At 31.9% G+C, this 22,911-nt stretch overlaps 3 protein-coding genes across 3 annotated transcripts in view; 1 reads left to right on the forward strand and 2 right to left on the reverse strand.

Annotated features, from left to right (window-relative positions):
- The window catches only part of LOC145314979 (FMRFamide receptor-like), a 112,618-nt gene that overhangs the window by 61,236 nt on the left and 28,471 nt on the right, over nucleotides 1-22,911 (forward strand). The window lies entirely within an intron of this gene.
- On the reverse strand, nucleotides 1,854-9,148 carry LOC145312940 (uncharacterized). Its single transcript, XM_080152150.1, has 15 exons — nucleotides 8,972-9,148; nucleotides 8,903-8,930; nucleotides 8,587-8,709; nucleotides 7,935-8,068; nucleotides 7,509-7,567; nucleotides 6,981-7,074; nucleotides 6,762-6,844; nucleotides 6,265-6,342; nucleotides 6,026-6,117; nucleotides 5,718-5,816; nucleotides 5,003-5,073; nucleotides 4,451-4,537; nucleotides 3,543-3,647; nucleotides 2,938-3,067; nucleotides 1,854-2,471 (listed from the first exon to the last, which is right to left on the reverse strand). Exons 1-14 carry the CDS (start codon nucleotides 9,146-9,148, stop codon nucleotides 3,002-3,004), a joined length of 1,296 nt encoding a protein of 431 aa, XP_080008276.1. The 3' UTR covers nucleotides 1,854-2,471; nucleotides 2,938-3,001.
- LOC145314720 (uncharacterized) lies at nucleotides 9,238-13,813 on the reverse strand. The gene is made up of 4 exons (XM_080154750.1): nucleotides 11,075-13,813; nucleotides 10,329-10,429; nucleotides 9,882-9,993; nucleotides 9,238-9,330 (listed from the first exon to the last, which is right to left on the reverse strand). The coding sequence occupies exons 1-4, from the start codon at nucleotides 11,225-11,227 to the stop codon at nucleotides 9,319-9,321; spliced, it is 378 nt and encodes a 125-aa protein (XP_080010876.1). The 5' UTR covers nucleotides 11,228-13,813; the 3' UTR covers nucleotides 9,238-9,318.

A 22,911-nucleotide genomic window follows, 5' to 3' on the forward strand; every position in this document is an offset into this window, starting at 1 on the left:
ATTGAAAGTAAATTAGTTGAATAACTGTCTATATACAGGATAATGTTTAAGGACATTCTTACATTTTTGGGACTTGATTATAGAGATGATTCGCCAATAGCATTATAACTTTCTTGTTCTAGGAATCTGTATTCCAAAAATCAGATGAACCATAAGGATGACAATATCCATAAAAGGGAAGCTCTGAAGTGGTAGAACAAACAAACATTAACACTTGTAGAGTGTAAGAGCTGAATTATCAGAATATAAATGTACAAAAGTCGACAAAACATTATAAGTAAATTTCTTGAAAAAATGCTTAAATACAGGATAATACTTACATTTTTAGAACTGATTATAGAAATAATTTGCTTATAACATAACACTTTGTTGCCATAGGAATCAGTATTCTAACAATAAGATCAATAGGATTAATACATCATATAAAAATTGTTGTTAAAAATATAAAAATAAACATGTCTAAAATGGAAGTACGGACATTCTAGTAACAATTATTGAGTTGCTACGCTTTCTAAATCCTACCAACTACTACAGGTATCACTATGCAAAGGTTGAAATCAAGAGGACAATTCTAACATGCCCAAATTAACGAAAAAGATATCCTTTCCAGACAGACACACCCTAATTATAGAAAGCTTTGCTTTAATATTTAGTGGTAAAAAAGTTGATAATGTTTCAAATGGGCGTACGGGCATTCTGGTAACATTTATAGAGTGGCTATGCTTTCAAAGTTATACCTAACTATTATAGGAATCATCAGCTAACTGTTCCGACGGATGGGCATACGTAAGGACAGACCCTAATTATAGAAAAGGTTTAAAAATCAGACATCTGTATTACATTGCAGGGAAAAAAAATTTCCGCTTTGTTGGTATCATGTTTTCTAGCGCACTACAGACTGGCTGACCAAGTGGGTTGTATAGTAAACGCAGATATTATAATCTTCACCTAAACAATCATTTGTAAAACCAGCTGAAAAAAATTCATTTTTCTTACGGAAATTAAGTTTAGTCTCCAATTTTTGTTTTCCCCTAAACATAGCTAACAGACAAACATTTCTAATCTTAGAGTAGCCACGCTAGTAAAGGCTAAACATCACAAAAACAAGTAAATCTTTCAAAAATATTTTATATTTTAAATTAAAATGGATTGTGATTAATGGCATTTAGGAACAGTTTTGGCATTCTCCTCTTAGAAATATTTTTTTTCAATTTTGAAAATTTTTATACCCTCCCCCTTCCCCCCTGACAAAACAACTATTTTAGGTTAGGTTAGGTTTTAGAATAGGGAGCCGAGCGCTGCGATTAGGTAGGCAAGGGTGCCGAGCGCCGCGGCCAGAGTTCATAGTTCTGTCAAGGGGGGGAGAGGGGGGGGGGGGGAATTTTCAAAATTAAATAAAATATTCCTAAGAGGATATTACCACAGCTTTTACATAAAGGGATAGTTGCATGAAGTGCATTTCAGAAAAACAATTTCAATTGATATTTTTAAAACTACATGTACAAAATTAAAATCTTTTTAAATATATGCCCTATAAATATAGCTTAAACCATTTAAAAAGAAAATATATGCAGTTCACTAATTTCATAAATAAATGCATTTCGTGCAACTAACCCTTTAAATATACAACAAGTAACATTTTGATATTACATAGTATATAGTAAATATAATTATAATTCAACAGTTTCACAAAATTTTTAGTGACCTTAAATTTTATAATTTCAATATATTTTGTTTGTAAAATTCATTATTTTCTAAATTAAAAAATTATTTAATAAAAAATCCTTAATTTTAAGTTACAAATGCATGGAAGAAATGAAAGAATTAATATTTAAATTTAAACTTGTTCTTACCTACTTACAAACTATGAACAATATTATTTTAACAAAATAGTTTTTACTGAGAGAGAAAAATTTACCCGAAGAAAAACAATTTAACTATTTGAAATTATCATTTTTAGCAAAATAGCGTAGACTACTGTACACTATTGTTTTAGATTATAACTAACGAAAAAGTTTGATTATAAAGAGTTTTTCATTGGATTAAATATCGCCCCCTGTATTTTTTTCTTACATGTCTAGATTCTTAAGAAAATACATTAGATAATGTTCTGAAAAAAGATGTGTTAAATGTAGTTTCACTAAGTATAACACGTTTTTTATGCCAAATTATTAATTATGACTTAATAGATTAAAAAATGAAGACTGAAAAACTGTAGTTTCAAGTTTTGATAAACAAAATTATATAAGGATAGATAAATAATCATTGATTACAACCTTGCATTTATAAATCTTGTAATAATTATAGTTTTCTGTATGACCCGTACAAATATTAATAAGCTTTCAATTATAGCTTAATGACAAACCGAAATGACTGTTATGTTAACTAAAATTTTACAGATATAAAAAGTCTGTTTTTTATTGTGATGTAGGTTGCGATTAGAAACCAGTTTTCTGCAGGGCTGTTAGCATCTGAACAAAAAATGATATTTAATACAAAGATTTATAATAGATGAAATGACTTCAATTTTTAAAAGAGAACTTAAAGGTTCGCTTTGTCCTTCATTAACGGTTAGCACTTTTCATTAATTTTTTTTAGGTAGTTTTCGAAGTACATTCTTGCAACTTTTAATGGTGTATATGAATGAATAACCATGCATAAACTCTATTTCTTCCTAAGCAATTTTAAAAAAAGGTAATATCACCTACGAATACAAAAATTTCGTGACATCATTTCGTTGTCATGTCATGAAATGACAGACTGATGAATAAAACAATGAAACAATTCAAAATCATATTCATCCTATATCGTTACGGATTGAATGACGGACAGACAGAAGAAAATTTTAGAGTGGCTTCACTTAAAAAAGTAATTTGAGTAATTTCACTTATGATGATAGCAACGAATCTTAATAAACCTTAAAATAAAAGTTTATACCTGAAAATAATGGCAGGTTTGGTGGTTGTGTCTATGTGAGCGGCCGCCAGGCTGCTTTTAGGTACTACGCAATGCGCGCTAGGGCCGAGAACACGCGGACAAAGGCTAGCTGTCTTGGACTGCTGGTCTCCTAAAACAAAAAAAAAATTTATTTTCACGACAAAAATATCTTAAAACATTTCTTTAAATAACAAAAAAATAATAAAGAGCTTTAAAATTATTTGTTGAAAAGTTTTTACACTTCAGGTTTGGAACCAACCAATCAAAATTAAATTAAAGTATTGAATGTTTTAAGCCAACGAATACAATAACTACAATAGCGTGGTTGTTATACTTTGGGTTCTAGTGATTTTAGTAAATATGATTTTTGACTTTCTGACTTTCATCTGACCGTATAAATGAAAATATTATATAACTAATGTTAACTCATCAATGTTTATGCACAAAATTACTCCTACTGCAGATTACAATTAGTGGTTGAAACTTGAAAATAAACCAACATATCAAAATCTATTAAGAGTCACCAAGTTGTCAAGCCAACAAGCCAAAAACATTTTCTTATAAAACTTTTGGGACTAGTGTAAAAAAAAACAATTTTCCCGGACCTCTAAGTACCTGTACTGGCCATTAATAGGTGGATTGAATGGCAGGTTATTGGAGACTGGAATGTGATTATCCTCAGGATGAGGAACTGGCCGGCTATCTTTAACCTGGACAGAAATTAATTATTTAAAGGGGGGGGAGGGGGCGAAAGTGACACTTTTTGAAACCAAAACTAAAAGTCAAAGGAACTCAACTAATTAAAGAGTTACAGATCTGACATTTTGCATGGCAGTTGCTTTATAGGGGTACAATATGGAACTGTGAAGAAACGGCGTCGCAACCGCCGAAAACCGCCGAGAAAAGGCAAAAAAAATTAGGCGGGAAACGGCGGTTGCGCCGCCGTTTCTTCACAGTTCCATATTTTACCCCTATAAAGCAACTGCCATGCAAAATCTCAGACCTGTAACTCCTTTTTTAGTGGAGTTCCTTTGTTGACTTTTAGTTTTGGTTTCAAAAAGTGTCACTTTCGCCCCCCCCCCCTTTTAGTTTTAAAAATCTCAAGAAGGAAAATAAAAACAAACTAGGAAATGTATTTAAAGAACAGATAGAAATTTTTTGAGCCAAGCTACTTCCAGTAGCGACTTCAACGAATAAACAAAAAGGTAGCGTTTTAATATTTTTAATTAAAGCGTTTTCCATTCAACTTAACATTACAGGAATATGTATTCGTTATGAATGGCTGAAGTAAAAGATCTCAAAATTTCAAAGAATTTTAATTCCATTGGTCAATATAGGGCTTAAAGCTATTTTGAGGACTGAAAGGAAAATAAAACAGCCCAACCTATAAAGTATAGAAGTAACACCCAAATAACCTAATAGAACATAATCGCTCAAAGCCACATGAACAGAAATAGGTAAATAATAGCTATGATGAGATGATCACAGACTCAAGAAAAATCAATTTGTTTACCTTGACAACGTCGAGATAAAGATTTCTGTTCATTTCAGTAGCCAGGTTCATATTGAACATATCACTATCCTTCTCAATATCTTTAACCTAAAAACAACAATGTATAATAAAGATGATTGTAAAGTGTAATCCTAATAAAAGGTCTGCCATTTTCGGTATGAAAGTGCAAGAGTGTGTATGTGTTTATATTCTCTTTAGGTCCCTGAAGGGTTTTAAACTATTAATAAAAGGTCACGTCTACCCTCCCAAGATCAAATAAATCCTAAAAATCTCCAATCTAATTTTATTATCCCTAAAATTATGTGGCGAAGTCAATCTCACCTTCGGGAAGAAGTATTTGTTGTACATTTATGTTTTATTATCTCTGCTAAAAAATGAATGGGGAGACAACGACTAATTAAAAATAAAACAACTATAATGAGCTTATTTTCGCTGGATTTTAAACCTTTAGTTATATAAAAACAGATTGAATTTTATACAAATATTAAATAAGAAGAATGAAGGAAACTAAACATTACAGATAAACTCTTTATCACAACAATAAATATTCACCTTAATTTGATTCCATTGATTGCCATTCAGATTTTGAAAACTTGTATTAACAACATCATTCTTGTATGTACCTTAAGTAATATTTGATCATTAATAATTAACTAGGGTGACAACATCCTCCAGTGGCGAAGCACAAAACATTCGTGTGTGTACATTTATGAAAATAAAATACATGCATTCAATATTTTTTAAGTAATAAAAATTAAAAATGTCCTAATCAGTGAAGTTTCAACAAACTAATAAATTAAGTTATTAACTGTCTTCCCTGACATTTTTTTCTGTCCTAAAATAAGACGCTTTTAACTTAAAAATTATGCCCTATAATATTAACTAGGGTTGGGCCGGATATCCGGTGTGGCCGGATATCCGGCCATTTTCAATATCCGGCCGGATACCGGATATTGAAACTATCCGGCCGGATATCCGGTTCTATAATTTTTAATACTTTACACCAAAAATCTCTGCTTTTAAAAATTTTAAATGGCTATAATTTTCTTATTATTGAAGCTAGAAGAACTTTTTTTCTGAACAAGTTTAACTTTATGTAAATTTGTATAAGATTTCTTAAGAAATTTTTTTTGCTACTGTAGTATCTAGTAATTTGGCCGGTTATCCGGTAATTTGGCCGGATAACCGGATATCCGGCCCAACCCTAATATTAACGTCCTAGAAATTGCTCTATACAAATAGATCTTGGGACCAAAACTAAGCTTACTTATGTCTAGCTTCATTCTCTTGGTGTTGATGATGTCCAGATCTGGCATGTTGATTGTCTTGTTGAACATGGAGGTCACCTCGTACGGTTCAGACTGACCTAAATTTAACGGAACGTGTTTAAGCTGGACTTTAACGAGTAGTAAAATATTACTAGATTTAAATCAGGAATAAGGTATATTAATATTAATCTAAGAAAATTTGGGTGGGAGGGTGGCAGTCAATAGAACAAAGATCAATTATCATATCCAAATTGTATACCTGCTTTTTACAATATAAAAAAATGTGTTTTAATTTAAATTTACGTACCTAAAGCCCTGTTGTAAACATCGTTTACATCAACACCAGAATCAGCACTGGATTCGCTGGATTTCCGCAGAGATTTCGTTGGCATCAAAGGTCTAAACAATAACAATTTTTATTCAAAATTTTAACATTCGTTAATAATTAAGTCTAGTAATAGAAAACTAGTCTTTGTTAGAAATAATGAAATATTATTTTCTTTTCGCACAGGAAAAATAGCTTTAAACCAAGGTGTAAAAACTCACCTGAATCCAGATTGATGTTCTCCAACTCTTGTCTTCTCTGCAATGTGTTGCTCCTCTTCCTGGTGAATGAAGTTGCATCTGAACAATTAAAGTTTGTGAGATTTCAAACAAAATACATAATTTTAAATTTTTTAACTCTTTGAATAATGAATCCTTTGGATAAATTCTGTAAAAGTTAAGATTATGTTTGATGTAATAAAGGTAAATCCCTGTACTAATAATCAGGGATCTAAAGGGATAAGACAATGAATGATAAATTGATGTACATCCCCAATGACTACCGTTCTGTAGGTAACAATTATTGTTTCAAACATTTTGACATTAATCTTTATGAACAAACTACCTAATCAAAATTTAAGTAAATGTTACTCCAAAACTAACCAATAAGAAAACTTAATAAAAAATTTTTAGGAGACTAGTGTAAAAATTATAACAGTCCAATGACCCCCTCTTGACTTATTAAACTAATAGACAGGTTGCATAAACATGGAAAGTACCTTGTGCCATAAGCACACCATCCCTTGATCCAATATTTCTGGCACAGCTTTGTCTTGTACTTGTTGTGGCGGATCATATCATGCTGAAAGTAATTTACGTATTTTATACAGCTTTCTGCGGATACTAAAATAAAAAACTTAACTGTTTTAAACCGGATTTAAACTTCTTTTTTAGCCCTTTCGATATTGGATATTTAAAATTTTTATTTAATATCTTACCCTTAATTTTGCTTTGCCATGAGCGAACTGGCACTGATTTCCATAAATGCATTCACCCTTCTCTCTAAAGTTGCGACAAAACTCTGTCTTAAACCTTAAAGACAAAAAATATGTAAAAGTGAATAAAAATAATCTCGAAATACTACCTATGGAAGTAATACAAAGGGGGGGGGGCGGATGTGCCACTTTTTGAAACCAAAACTAAAAGTCAACAAAGGAACTCAACTAAAAAAAGAGTTACAGGTCTGAGATTTTGCATGGCAGTTGCTTTATAGGGGTACAATATGGAACTGTGAAGAAACGGCGGCGCAACCGCCAAAAACCGCCGTTTCCCGCCGAATTTTTCGGCGGTTGCGCCGCCGTTTCTTCACTGTTCCATATTGTAACCTTATAAAGCAACTGCCATGCAAAATCTCAGACCTGTAACTCTTTTTTTTATTTGAGTTCCTTTGACTTTTAGTTTTGGTTTCAAAATGTGGCACATCCGCCCCCCCCCCCTTTATAATGATTAATAAATTGTGTCTATACCTGGGATTTGGGGATATAATCTGGCCAGGCTTTCCATCCTGTGAGATCATTTGACTTCCCTAAATTAAAATAACAATTTTAGACCAGCTAAACGACGGATTTTAAAATACATAAGTTTCTTGTGGTGGCAAAGTAATAAATTAGGAATAAACAAAGATTTTATTGAAAGCTTCGTTAATTAAACTTACATCTTTAGATTCATTATCAACTCCACTGGCGTAACTAGCTGTATCCTTATGCTGAACCTAAAAAGTAACATAAGTTAACTGAACGGAAACCCCAAAATAAATATTAGAATAGGTATTTAAGTGGCTAAATAAACCGCACACTTTTCATAGAACTATTACATATTTATTAATATAAAGGGGATATTTCCTTAACACTAGTTTACACTTAATTTACCTTATAAAAATAAAATATATAAACCTGTAATAATTTTTGTGCCAGTCTAGTAGCACTGTCATGGTCCCATGTGTCAGGATTACTGTCCCACAATGGAGTCTCTTCGTTTGTACCCCAAATTTCCTGGGAATCACCGAGAGTGGACCATTGAGATTCGCCTAAAATTCAAATTCGCAAGAAAATTTTAAAATTTGGTTGGGTTCATACAGGTACTGCAAGACCTGATCATATAAATACAACTTAGTTAATAATAATAAAATGCAACCTTATTTTATACGTCGCCCCTAGTTTCTAGAAGAAGGTAAGGGAAATAGCTTAAAACCACTCTAAGATATCCACTTAAATTACATCAAATTAGGACCAGCAATTAACAAGATCTTTAGCTTCAGACAAAAAAAAACTAACTACCTTAATTACAGGTTAGTCGTGCGTTAGTTGACAGGGAAACTACTTGAACATATTTCTATTACCATTCGGCAACTACTTGTTAAACTAGTGTCTATAACGTATGGGGGGGGGGGGGGAGATTCTAATGGTAAAATGTTGTTTACTTGTCAGCAGCACGATGAGCCAAGCCCTCAAAATTTCTTTAAAAACCTTTAATCTATTAATAACGCTATGTGTAAAGCTTGATTTCATATGACTGATATTTAAAATTTAGGAAGTAAAAAATAACCTGTTTGTTGTTGTACTATAGGTAAACTAGAGGCATTTTCTGCGGGTGTTGTTGAAACAGGAGCTGTTGAAACTTGTGGAGTTGTTAGAGGCGTCTCTGATTCTGTGCTTACTACTGTTGTACCTTATCAAAATCATAATTTGAAATAAAATCTTTTAAGTTTTTTATTTAACACAAATAGAAACTTAAACTCATATCAGAAGTTCATTTTATGAAAAATAACAAAAAATTTGGCGCGAGAGAGGAATTTAAGCTTTAATGTTCTTATCATGGGGAGTAATACTATGAACAAAATGAAGTAGAATGTTATACATACCTGATTCTGTGCTCTGTTCAGTAACCTCCTGGCAGTGGCTGCTGTTGCAGTTGCAGCTTCGTCAGTAACATCTCCAGGATCCCCATCAACTTGAGAACTGAACATACACTCTCCGTCCAGTTGGGAATTAAACATTGACATATATTCAGCAAGATCTATATGATGAAATTCGGTGTTGACATCGCCCTCTTGAGGTGTCACCATGCCCCCGTCAACCTGGCTGGCACCAACGGGTGCTGGCAGCATCACTAGTTACAGGGCCATCAACGGAACCTAGGAAAAAAAATATACATTTTAAAGGACATTCAAATGTAAACCTTATTTAATAATGTATACCTGTACGCCCTGAATGCCTCCAGATTTAACCATTATGCCAGCTGTATTTATTGTCTTCACACCAGAAACTGCTGGTTTTGTCAGCTTTCCAACTAAAGAAATTAACACATTAAATTAATATAAATAAATGTTCCCCCCAAACTTCCAGAACTCGATTGTTAGATGTAAGGTGGTTTAAGGTTGGGAAGGGACAATTCTAAACAAAATAGTATCAAAATCTATTGAACTATTGGTTCATCATTTACAATTGAGGTAAGGAATAATTCCCCCCCACAGGGTTGGTTATAAGGGGAAAAATTTTTCAAAATAAATGCAATAAATTTTTTTTTGGCGGCGGTGGCGGAAAACGGCGGCGGAAGTTAATTAGAAAAGTTAATTTTCTCTAAAAATACACATGAACCACCAGAAAATTTTTTTACGTCTTTATCTGTAACAGGAGCCGAGATAGAGGGGGGAGGGGCTCTTGGAGCCCCCCCCCTCCAATCTATTAAGGTGTTACTTGGCTGTGTTAATATTCCCGACAATATAGGTTGATTTTTAAAGACCCAATTGAAGGTCGGCACATAACAGTTATCTAACCCCTTCCCCCTCTAGTGTTTTACTCTGTAGTTTTGATTTACATTTTCATATTGAGATTTTTTACCTGGTTAGGGGTAGAAGGTGGTTTTGGGGTGTTGGCTCCACTCATTATTCCGCCATCCGTGGGGGGTCCTCCCATTTCTGGGGGCGGGCTGGTAGCCATGCTATTACGGGGACTGTTCCTGTATTCATTTGTGATTTTCAAACATTTTTATTTCATGAGAAATTTTGTGTAAATCATACCTATCTATAATTAAAGAAACGTCGCTTAATTTTTATCTCAAAGTGCCTTGTTTAATGTTTACTTCAAATACTCCCATACTATTGTGTATGAAATAAATTGAAAGCAAGGGAAGGGGGCGAATAATTTTTTTCTAATTCTTTAGGGCACTGAATCTATTTGCCCCGCAGGGGTTAGCAATAGGTATTTTTAAAAAACAGAATTTGGTACATTTGAAGAAATCATAATTCACAGATTATTGTTGAATCATTAAATCAAATGTATGAAAACCCATTCCTGTCATGCTGATTAGGGGGAGGTCCAGTGGAATCTCTGGGACTGGTCGACGGCTGCTGGTCATGAGAACTGCTGCCAGACTGCCGTCCGCGGTCCTAGATAGGTAATTAACATTAATGATATGGTGAAATGCAGCCAAAACAGTGATCCTCACTCAATCAGTTAGCATGTCACTGTTCATAAGTATTATTTTAAAATTATTAATATGTTTGAACATAAGTTAAGGCTATTATCTTGGAAGATTTTTAAAAAGTTTAAGGGGGGGGGGGGTTTAATGCAACCATCTCGTAATCAGTGATTAAATTGAACTGAAATTTTTCATGGGTAATCCTTGGTAGGTCTATTTTCCCTAAATCGAACAAAAAGTTGGAAAAGTAACGGCTGGCGGCTCAGCCATTTACCCGCGTTTTGCCTATTTTCAGGGCAAATTCATCATTAATTACGTAGGAATCAACTTTTAAAAACATATTTTTTTGTTTAATTCATGTAAAATGATAGCAATAGCCATTTTTTAAGTTTCTAGTACCAACAGCAACCGGCTAGAACTTAAATAAGATTTTTGAGCCAAAAAAAAGTAATATGTGTTCTTTTTGTTCGAATTAGGGAAAATAGACCTACCAAGGATTATTCATGCAAAATTTAAGATCAAAATTCGAATTCTAAGTGTTATTCAATCATTGATTACGAGATGGTTGCATTAACCCACCCCCCCCCCCCCCCCTCCTTTAATCCTAACATACCATGAAGAGTAAGTTTCCTTCTTCCTCTCTTCTTTTCAACTCCTTTAATTTGTTTGTCCATGAATTTTTACCCATAGTTCTAAGTTCTGAAATAAAATATTTTATGCTGATACTGTTGTTCCTGCCTAAATACACTTTACGACTTCCAACCATTTTTAAGATTTTTAAAGAAACCAAAAGTGTTCCCAATTTTCAGCCCATTAAGGGGAAAAGGGAAATGGGCATAAACCGGTTATAAAATATCTGAATCAATTAAGATATCATATGCCCAAGACCGCTAAAACGCTAAAACGGGACCATGGTCAGAAAAAAACACCCCAAAGGAAGTTCCGGGAATGCCTGATTTTAGCAAACCAAAGGGGGGGGGGGGTTAAATTTTGACATAATTTGGCTTAATGTGAATATTCTCATTACAAAATACCTTATTCTATCCTTCAACTTACTAAAAATATTACTTTAAGATAATAAGTATTTTAACATTGTGTAAAAAAATTTTAAATTCAGATTTTTTACCACTAGCACAACAAATTCACATTTTTTAAAAATTTTTTAATCCAACTCTTGTTTGGTCTTATTAAAGACTTATGTTTAAATTCAAGCCAGTCAGGTGCCTAACTCTGTACATCAGGCATGTAATGGGAATCCCCCTTCCCTTTCATCCTTTCAACCAGGAGGAAAAGTCATCCCCTCTCATGCGATGCTCCACCCTTTATTTTTGAATGAAATGTATTGCTCAAGTCTAACCGGCCAATAGAGGAAGAGGCTTCCACTTACCCCCTCCCCCGACCCTCTGCTTATTTGACCGGTTGTGTATAAAGAAATTCTATGGATTCTTGGATATCTTGAAACCGATTTGTGACCATTTCCCTCTCCCCCTTTATGGCCCGAAAATGGGGAACACTTTTGCTTTCATGAAAAATCTTAAAAATGGTTTCAATAAGTGGGCTCATATTAACCCCTTAGCTGATGATAACGTGAACAGTCTTAAATAATTTATTTTAAAAATATTTTTTTATATTCATTTGGGGTTTATGGTTTTTAGTGTCGTTTTTTATGATTGTAATAAGTTTATTTGTATTCATGTGATATTAATGAAATTTTATTTAGAGACTACCAATTACTTTAACTAGCTATGTTTAAAATGTCATCGATCTACATTGAAAGGCCAACGAATTAACGACACTGAAAGACAATCAACATTTTTTATTTAATAGTATAAAAAAAGACTTTTTTAAATGTAGTACCTACGGACAAAGTTTGCATAATTAAAGGGATTTAAACATAAAAATGGATCATGAAGCATAAAAGAACTGCGATTCTCATTTGTCTAAAGAATCTACACAAAAAATTTCAGACTCCTTTCTTTATTTTTAGTGGTTTATTTTTGCACGAAAAGTTAATGTAAATTTTGTTACAGGAAAAAAATAATTGATCCGAAATTTAAACCTACTAAATGAAAACTAGCATAAATCCTGCCCTGTGGGTCTGCCCCCAACCCCTTACCACTTACAAATAAATGAGGTCCATATTAGCAACCTAACTATACAACATGTTCTACCTTGTAAATATTTCAATGAATGAGGGATCTTTTATTTTTTCAGTACAGCTTTGCAACCGATAAATATAATGGATATAGAATAACGTTTTTCACTTCGTTTTTAAGTTTTTAACTCTTGTATTTTTATTTTAATATCTGCGGACAGCTGTCTATAATACGATGTGATAAATAACTATTCCAGTATGGCTTCCAAACCAATTTATATCCGCTGGATAAGAACCTGTTCTAAGCCATACTGAAAAAGTCATGTATAGCATTGTATTACAGACATTTCCCACGATTACTAAAATAAAAATCCTAAAGAATAATGTCAGTTTTTTTTAGCACAGGCCTTAGGCAGGGAGGAAGGGAGGGGACAATGGGCAATTAATTCAATTTTATAGTTGTGACACTGTAAGGTTGAAAAACCAGATAATTCCAGATAAAACGAGTATTTCTGATAGTGCAACTTTTATTGGAATTTTTTTCATTTTTTAATTAATTTTAATTCAAAATGCACCATCCCCCAAACGCTACTTTACTAAAAGCCTCTGATTATCAAGATAAAGAACTTGGTAGCAATTCATTTACTAAAGAATATTAGTTTTAGAATTTAGCGTAGAAAAATAGCATAAAACCATCTTCAGATTTTAATGATGAAAACGGTCTAAAAGGATTTTAGAACCTTTATGCATCTTCCCTAAAATGTAGAACTTAATCGGATCGGTAACCAAATTCTTAAGCTATATATGAACAAAGCTTACTACTTTTTATTGGATATTAGCGCAGATTACTATATGTGTATCAGCATATTATAAATGGACGTACGGATTCTATGGTTTCTAAATCGTAATAAATAATAAACAAGAATCAGTTAAAACAATTGTATTAAAAATTATTAAAATAACAACAAATTCTACTTAAATAATACATATATAAATATAAAACAATTGAATTAAAAATGATTTATGGGTATAGTCCCATTCATGGCAACGCCCCTTAAGTGGCGATTCGTCGTATTTTCAAAATTGCTTGGGGCTAGAAATAGGAGAAAAGCTACTGTGAAAATACAAAGAAACTCCCCTTAAGGGGTGTTGTCACGAAAGGGGCTACCCTGATTTAATTACAACAAAATAATAAATAAAAATAAAATCCATTAGATTAACTTTTTAAAATCTAAAAAATTTGTCAGTTTAAAATTTAAAGTGCTTGTATACAACGTACCTACACAGTTATATACACTAGGTATAAACAAATTAACTTGATTAAAAATGTTTATGAATAAAAAAGGTTGCAGAATAGAATGTCTCAAGGATATTTTTAGTTTTGTATTTAGATTTATGGTTCTAATTCTTAATTATATTTGGTCTAGTTACAAAAAATTTACTTTTTATTGATAAAGTCTTAATAAAACATATTTTGGAAAGTATCAGATAAAACAAATGGATATAATCAGGGATAAGGGATAGGAAACCTGGCCATAAATTAGGTCTCGGCCTGGTTTTGAAAGGGATCATGCAACTTTTACCATTTGCCTAATTTAATGACCTTACTGGCGGACGGCTCATATTGGCTACCGCTCTAAACCAATAGTGTTCTGTGATTTGGGCTTATTTTGTATCAACCAATCACCAATTGGCGGAGCCAATTGGTGATTGGTTGATACAAAACAAGGCCAAATCACAGATGGCGGAAATTTTAGAAGCAGACAATTCTGGAAAAAATAATGATTTCGTCTGCTACGAAAAAATAAATATAAATGGTGTTAGATCACATTAGTTTAATTATTAAATCTGCTTAGAGTTAAACATTAACAAGGATGACAACATCCATAAGTAGCGAAGCACAAAAAAAATCATGGATGTTAATACGTAGAAGTAAATTTAAAGTGTATTTATAAATTGATATATTTGAGAAAATATTTTGTATAATGATGACGGTCAAAATAAATTACATAAAAGATGCTCATAACAATGGGAAAAATTATTTTGATACTGATATCCCAAAAAGTTTTAATATTGGACCAAAAACACCAAAGATATGGGGGGAAATGTAAAAAATATAAAAATAGCCAAAAACCTGCAAAAAGGAAGTCTGAACGTCATGGTTGTTTTCTTTAAACAAGGGGAAATTTAATTTTGATATGTATAACTGAAAAAATTTTGGAAATCGTACCATAAACACCAAAGATATGGAGAAAAATGTGAAAAATACAAAAATAGCCTAAAACCTGCTGAAAGGCAGTCTGACCGTCATAGTTGTTTTCTTTAAAGTACAGGAAATTTAATTTTCATATCTATTACTAAAAATATTTTGAAAATCGGACCATAAACACCAAAGATATGGAGAAAAATGTAAAAAATACAAAAATAGCCTAAAACCTGCTTAAAGGCAGTCTGACCGTCATAGTTGTTTTCTTTAAACGACTGGAAATTTAATTTAGATATCTATAACTGAAAAAAATTTGAAAATCGCACCATAAACACTGAAGATATGGATAAAAATGTGAAAAATACAAAAATAGCCTAAAACCTGCTAAAAAGCGGTCCTACTGCTATCGATGTTTTATACTTAATTGTGCTCCTTTATGATGGGAATGTTGTCAAAAAATTTCAGCATTCTATCTTTTATAGGAGCTGAGTAAATCCCATTTCCCCCATAGCGTTACGGACTGACGGACGGACTGACGGACTGACGGACTGACGGACGGACTGACGGACGGACGAAGTGAATTATAGAGTAGCTTCGCTACTAAAAAAGGGCCACATAGAAAAAACAAAAATAACGGGATTATTTTTTTGGAAAGAAGGTAGCTACGAATTTTCATTTGGTAGTTTATAAATTAGATGTTGTATTTTGAATTTAAAAAATTTAGTACGGAGTTGATACAACACCTTCACCCTAATTTTTGTACAATACAACACAGTACAGATATATCATTACATTATATCCAGTATAGTATCCAAAGAACTTGATAGAATGTTACCCAAGTGCATATTTATTTATTTATTTTGAATTTTAATTAGCAATGAAATTTTCAAATAAAATTTTTACTCATTAATAAAAATGCAAATAATACAAACTAAAATCTGTCTGAGGGAAACCCAACGATAGCTTTCTGACAGTTCAAATTACCAAAGTAAAAGATAAAAAATTTTGGGAGAGAAAAAACTTCTTTTTAACAAAAGCCATTAATATATAGGTTTATAAAAAGTTATGTTTTTTACTTTAAACTAGCTACCTGAATTTGATTCTATACTTTATCTACACACACACACACAGCTTTTTCATTAGCATTTTATACGAACCACTGCGCTATCCCAAAACTGGTTTATTAGGCTAGAAATAGGCCTAGGCTTGAAATAGGCCTGAAATAATATTTTCCTATGTTTCCCATCCCTTATCCCTGGATATAATAAAATAAACTTATAAATGGCCCCCTTTTAAATAAAATTAAACAAGGATGACAACATCCATAAAAGCGAAGCTCTGAAATGGAAGGACAAACGAACATTAACACTTGTAGATTGTCAGAACTGAATTAGCAGAATATTAATGCATCAGTACAAACAATATTGTAAGTAAATTTGTTGCAAAACTGCATAAATAGATAATACTGTTTAAGGACATACTTAAATTTTTAGGACTTGTTTATAGACATGAAACATTTTTATGTTAATTCATTGATATATTATAAAGAATTAATTTTTAATTAGTTTTGATTGATAAAATCAAAACATGTAACTTTACTGTATACTAGCATACAATATTTATGACGCAAGACACTCTAAAAGCTGAGTATTTTACCCACAAAGGAAAGAAACATCATGATTCAGTAAAATTTATTGAATCCATAGTAAAAAATAAACTTTAAAATCCTAATAAAAATCGACGTGGGCAATTGTTCTTATTTTTGGCTTTGCAGTATGATTCTACAGGTGTCACAGTATGTTTTTTATATACCTTTCAAAAATAGTTTAAAAACAGTTTAATTTTCCATTTTAATATCCGTGGACAGCTTTCTATAATACAATGCAATAAATAACTATTCCAGTATGACTTCCAAACCAATTTATATCCGCTGAATAAGAACCGGTTCTAAGCCATACTGAAAAATCATGTTTAGCTTCATATTACAGTCAAATTTCCACATTTTCCCACAATTACTAAAATAAAAATCATAAATAATATGTCAGTTTTTATATCACAGGCCTTTATCACAAAACTGGTTTTAATCTTATAATTTTCCATTTTAGTATCCGCAGACAGCTGTCTATAATACAATGCAATAAATAACTAGTCCAGTATGGCTTCAAACTGATTTATATCCGATGGATTAGAACTGGCTCTAAGCAATACTGAAAAATCATGTTTATCTTCGTATTACAGTCAAATTTCCACAATTATTAAAATAAAAATCATAAAATTAATGTTAATTTTTTACCACAGGCCTTAGGCACATCAGGGCCCACAAAAATGGTTTTATTTGTATATTTTTTCATTATAAATAACTGTGGAAAGCTGTCTATAATACAATGCGATAAATATATATTCCAGTATAGCTTCAAACCGATTTATATAAGATGGATTAGAACTGGCTCTAAGCAATACTGAAAAATCATGTTTAGCTTTGTTTTACAGTCAAATTTCCAATTATTAAAATAGAAATCATAAAATAATGTTTAATTTTTTAGCATTGGTCTCAGGCACCTCAGGGCAAACAAAACTGGTTTCATTTGTATATTTTTTTATTCTAAATAACTGTGGAAAGCTGTCTATAATACAATGCGATAAATACCTATTCCAGTATGGCTTCCAAACCGATTTATATCCGCTGGATTAGAACCGGCTCTATGCAATACTGAAAAATAATGTTTAACTTGGTATTACAGTCAAATTTCCACAATTATTAAAATAAAAATCATAAAATTAATGCTAATTTTTTTACCACGGGCCTTAGACACCTCAGGGCCCACAAAACTGGTTTTATTTGTATATGTTTTCATTCTAAATAACCGTGGAAAGCTGTCTATAATATGAGGCGATAAATTGATTAATTTAAGCATGTTAGAGTTGTCCTATAATTTTCAAACTATGGATTTCCAGCCCAAAAGTTGTTGATCAACAGTGCAGTTACTCTTTAATTTATTTGCCTTGTGGCTTTTCTTGGATGTAATTAAATATCTAGGTTTACAATTCAAATATTATGCTTATTTTATTCTAAAATCTTTTAATCATTTTTAGTCTTTTAAAATCGCTAGGATTTGTAGTTGAACTTAAAAAAAGAGCGAATTATGAGATTTCCATTTTATTATTGTTATTATCATAAACCGGTTTCAAGATATCCAAGAAACCATAGAATTTCTTCTGCTACAACCATTTGACCTTCCCTGGTACACTGGAGAGAGTACCTCTCTCCCCCTTCTGGCGATTCCAGCTTCCGTGTCGCTGGGGCCCCCCCAAATTCTACACAGTGCCTAGGATGAGAGACTTTCCCTTTTCAGATGGAATCTTTTGGGTCCTCCACAACTTTACATATATGATCAAGGGATAGGATAGCCTAGCTGGCCTGGGTCCTTGCCAAAGAAGCTGGCCCCAACGTCATCAATTAAAATAAATTTCATCAAATAATATAAAGTTCTAATGCTGAGTCTTCCCTCCCCCCCCCCCCCGATGACCCCTTCGCCGCTCATTCCCCCCTCCGTCCGTACCCCATTCGACCCCATCCATAAAAACCGACAATTACTGTCAAAAGTATAATTTAAAGATGAATAAATAAACCCTTCTCTTACATCTACTTAATCAAACATAACCTAAACTGAGCATCATTTGTTGTCTAGATGCAATACAAATGGTATTTTTAAAAGTTTTCTTCAGTTTTGGTTTGTACTAAATTAGCTCTTATAATAATTTAAAGCTGGCAATATTATTCCTTTAATTATATTTTGTATTTTTTATAGAAATTATGTATTGTTTTTAAGATTTTTAATATTTTTTTTAAGCATTAAAAATAGTTATTTAAAAAAAAGTTGTTAATTTTATTACGATCAACTCTTCCTATTTCATTGACGTCACAGGGTGTCGCACTTTTCAAAAGAGATACAAAAAAGGGACAAAATAGGCGGTCTCCACTTTGGGTACTTTTATTAAATTTGATTAGTCAATTAATATACCAGCAGTGTCCAAACATTTTAACCAATAATTATAGAATTTAGAAGGGGTATTTTGATGTATCATCCATTGTTTTATCCCTTTTATCACTGACAATGTTATACGTCTCTGAAAAGCAGGTATATTCTAAGCTGTGAAGGATTAATTGTAGTATTAATTACAGACAGTTGACCAATGATATTGGTCATCTTTTAGCTAGGCTACTTCAAGTAAGAGCATCATCTAAAAATCAGTCTACCAAAATGAATACTCAGTATATTTATCCTCAGTATATTTATCCGTCTAACTTTATTATATGTTGTTTATGCTTTACTTTAAAGTATGGCTAATCCTTTATAACAAGATTAGCGAGAGGATAATCTACAATTTTCCTCTCTCTCTCTCTCTCTCTCTCTCTCTCTCTCTCTCTCTCTCTCTCTCTCTCTCTCTCTCTCTCTCTCTCTCTCTCTCTCTCTCTCTCTCTCTCTCTCTCTCTCTCTCTCTCTCTCTCTCTCTCTCTCTCTCTCTCTCTCTCTCTCTCTCTCTCTCTCTCTCTCTCTCTCTCTCTCTCTCTCTCTCTCTCTCTCTCTCTCTCTCTCTCTCTCTCATTATCTTGCGACCTCCTTTATATGTAGTTTTAGATGTCCGTCTGAATAATACTTTTGGTGTATATACATAATATCAGATGCTATTAAAGATATAGATCTAAAATTTATTGTAAAGGCCTTATCTAAATTGTAAATTATTTTATTTATTTGTCTGTATGTCTGATATTCATGCATATGGGGGAAATTCTGGTAAAATTGGACTGTAAATTGCAATGGTCCCCATTCGTTAACTTTAAAACTTTTGGGACTTTAATTGAAATTCTCTTGAAGGCTATACCAATATTAATCACTATAAAGATAAAGATTGATGTCTCAAATATATTGTAAAACTTTCCAATAACCAATGACCAACTATGATGTTTATATTTTAGCTTCGCTGCTTATGAATGTTGTCGTCCTTATTTTCTTATATCCTATCATCATTTTATGCAAAGAAATTTGATATTACCAAGAATGGGGTAATTTAAGACAGTCTAGAAAATTGTTGCACATCCAGTGTTGACATTTTCGGAAAGCAGTTGGATTCTACGGAAATTGGCTTATTCGTTGGCCTTATAACTATGAGGACTTTTATTTAAATTTGAATAGTTAGTTTATAGAGTTGAGTGTCTAAACGTTTCAACCACTAATTGTAAACTACTGAAGTTTTAATTTGTGTATCATCATTGGTGATGACATGAATTTATCGGCTATTGTCTTAATCCTTTAGATTAATGCGGATATGTAAATGATAGGGCACTGTAAAATCCGAAGGTATCGACATTATTTGTACAGTATATTTATATCTTATATTAGGCCTTATTCAGTATAAACGTTCATTCAAAATAGTTAATGATTGAAAAGTAAAATAGCAAATATCTTCTTATTTTATCTGAAAAGGACAATGGAAGAAAAACAAGCATTTTTCTGTTTTAAGTCCAGTAACTAATTCGCAAGAAGCTAGTCTTAAATATTTGTTGCTTGGAATGATAACTATGCGACTTGTGCTTTAAAAAATTGAATAAGTTTCTTTCGGCTTGTCTTGTAAATTATGCTAATCTTAATCAAGCAGACAAGTTATCTATAATCATATCTCCCATATACAGGGGACAATGGGCTGTTTATTACACTAGTCCCCAAATTTTTATAATAACGTTTTCTTATTCGTTGGCTTAACAATTTTGGGAACTTTTATTGAGTTTTAATTGGTTGTTCAAACGTTTCAACCACTAATTTAAATCTACAGAAGGATTAATTTTGTGTGTTATCATTGGCGATGTACATCAATTAACCGGCCCTTTCCTTATCCCTGCATAATCTATTCAACTATATATCTATCTATCTTCTCTTTTGTTAATAATCTATTCAACTATCTATCTATCCATCTTCTCTAATGTTAATAATCTATTCAACTATCTATCTATATATCTTCTCTATTGTTAATAATCTATTTAACTATCTATCTATATATCTTCTCTATTGTTAATAATCTGTTCAACTATATATCTATCCATTTTCTGTGTGGCTTATAATCTATGGATCTATCTATCCATCTTATATATGGCTAATAATCTATTCAACTATCCACCTTTGCATGGGTAATAATCTGTTTAGCTCTCTATCTATCTATTCATCTATTTTAAAAGTATAAATATTATTGAATTTTTCCGTGAAATGTCAAAAAAATATTTTCATGAATTTCATGTATTTTAAAAGTCAAGCAAATTTTTCATATGACAATTTTTAACTAATATAAATATATATAGTAGCTTATCCCGTAACAGTTTAATGACATAATGAACTAAAAACTCACAATTATAGAAATGCCCTATAGGTTTCAACCTTTGTATGATAATTCCTGTGACAGTTAGGTACAATTAAGAAAGAGTATCATTTGTCAATGTTTATTAATATTTAGATTGTGTTATGTGTTAAGCTTCGTTTTTTATGGAATTTGTCAATCCTTGTTTTATTCTCGAATAATGAAAAGCAATCTTTGGAGGGACAAAATTAGATTTGTTTTACAATATGTTGCATACTGTTCCAATGAATTACATATTTTTATTGTACATAGAGAATAAAGGAATTGGTCATTAAAAGATAAAATAATCTTCCCACCAAATACTTCAATATATTTTAATTGTAGAAAAGGTTAACATGTCTACGAATTGACCTACTGTTATAATTTAGATTTTTCTTCTATTTACAAAAAAAAACATATAATGTTGAAATCAAAATTTAAATGAATCCTTTAAATAAAGGAATTGTTTTAAGCTCAAATGCATTATTTTAAACACTATGTTATCTAAATAAATCGTTTCTGATAATAAATAATACGACAATCTATGGGAAAAAAAGATAAAGATAAAAATACACAAAGTCATTTACTGTTAATTTGATTAAATGTGACAGGTATATATAGCTCCAGACAGGTATCATGTCATATCAGGGCTGCTTATTACACTAGCAGCCAATGTTTTATAATGACGTTTTCTTATTCATTGTCTTAAAAACTTTGGGGACTTTTACTAAATGTTGATTAGTTGGTGGGTGGGTATTTCGTGTACATCAATTTAATGGCCATTGTCTTATCCCTATCGATCTCTGAAGATATCATTATATTTTTCCTTATTAAACCTGAACAAAACTGTCTCTACATTAATATCCTTAGGGTTCAAACAATAATTTAAAATCTTTAAAACTAGCTAAATTTTTGCAACACGGGAAAGGTCAAATTAAAAAACTTCAGAACATTTTTTTCATATCCGTAGAGCATTTCAATCAATGTGTAATTAGAGAATAAAAGTTTTTTTTGGCAATTTTTGTCACAATATAATTTAAGATGAGCCAAAAATTGAGATAATAAGTTTTCAAAAATTTGGATCTATCCCCTCCATTTTTTGCCTATAAAATTTTGTAGTTTTAAAACTTCACTGAAACATTTTTTGTAAAATTGACTACGTCAGCCTACTTTTAGAGAGTCTTAAAGTCAAGAAAATCATTTAATATAACAGAATGATATAGATTTCAACCCTACTGTAATATCCAAATATGTGAAAAATTTTGGAACTGCTATTAGCTTAAACAGCTATTTGTCTACACGCTAAAGTGAATTAAGTAATTTTTGTGACAAACTATTTCATGAATGAACTAAAAATATCCAGCTTCGAGTTTTAAAATTATTTTTAAATAGTTTTTAACTCTTAACAGTCAGGCCCCTTGCCGCACCTTTATCGGTCGGGAGGGGGGTTGGCGTTCAAATAGTTATGAACTTTCCCAGGCAGGATCTATGAGAAGCTAAGTTGAACCATATCGGTTCAGCAGTTAGTTCAATACAGACAGACACACACAGACCCTGTTACTTTTATATAAGGATGTGTGGTCAAACAAACAGATTACTTTTAAAAATGAAATAAGAACTAAATAATTAACCAAAATAGCATACTTAACTATTACATTAAAGTAAAAGAATAGATGAGGCAGGGGTTAAATAACTGTATGTTATTAGGGTGGGGAACCTGTGACGACTTTCAATTGGGTCTTTGAATGACATAAAAAATATT

Source organism: Acartia tonsa, chromosome 3, assembly GCF_053477335.1.
Source record: "Acartia tonsa isolate MP-2025a chromosome 3, ASM5347733v1, whole genome shotgun sequence".
NCBI lineage: Eukaryota > Metazoa > Arthropoda > Copepoda > Calanoida > Acartiidae > Acartia > Acartia tonsa.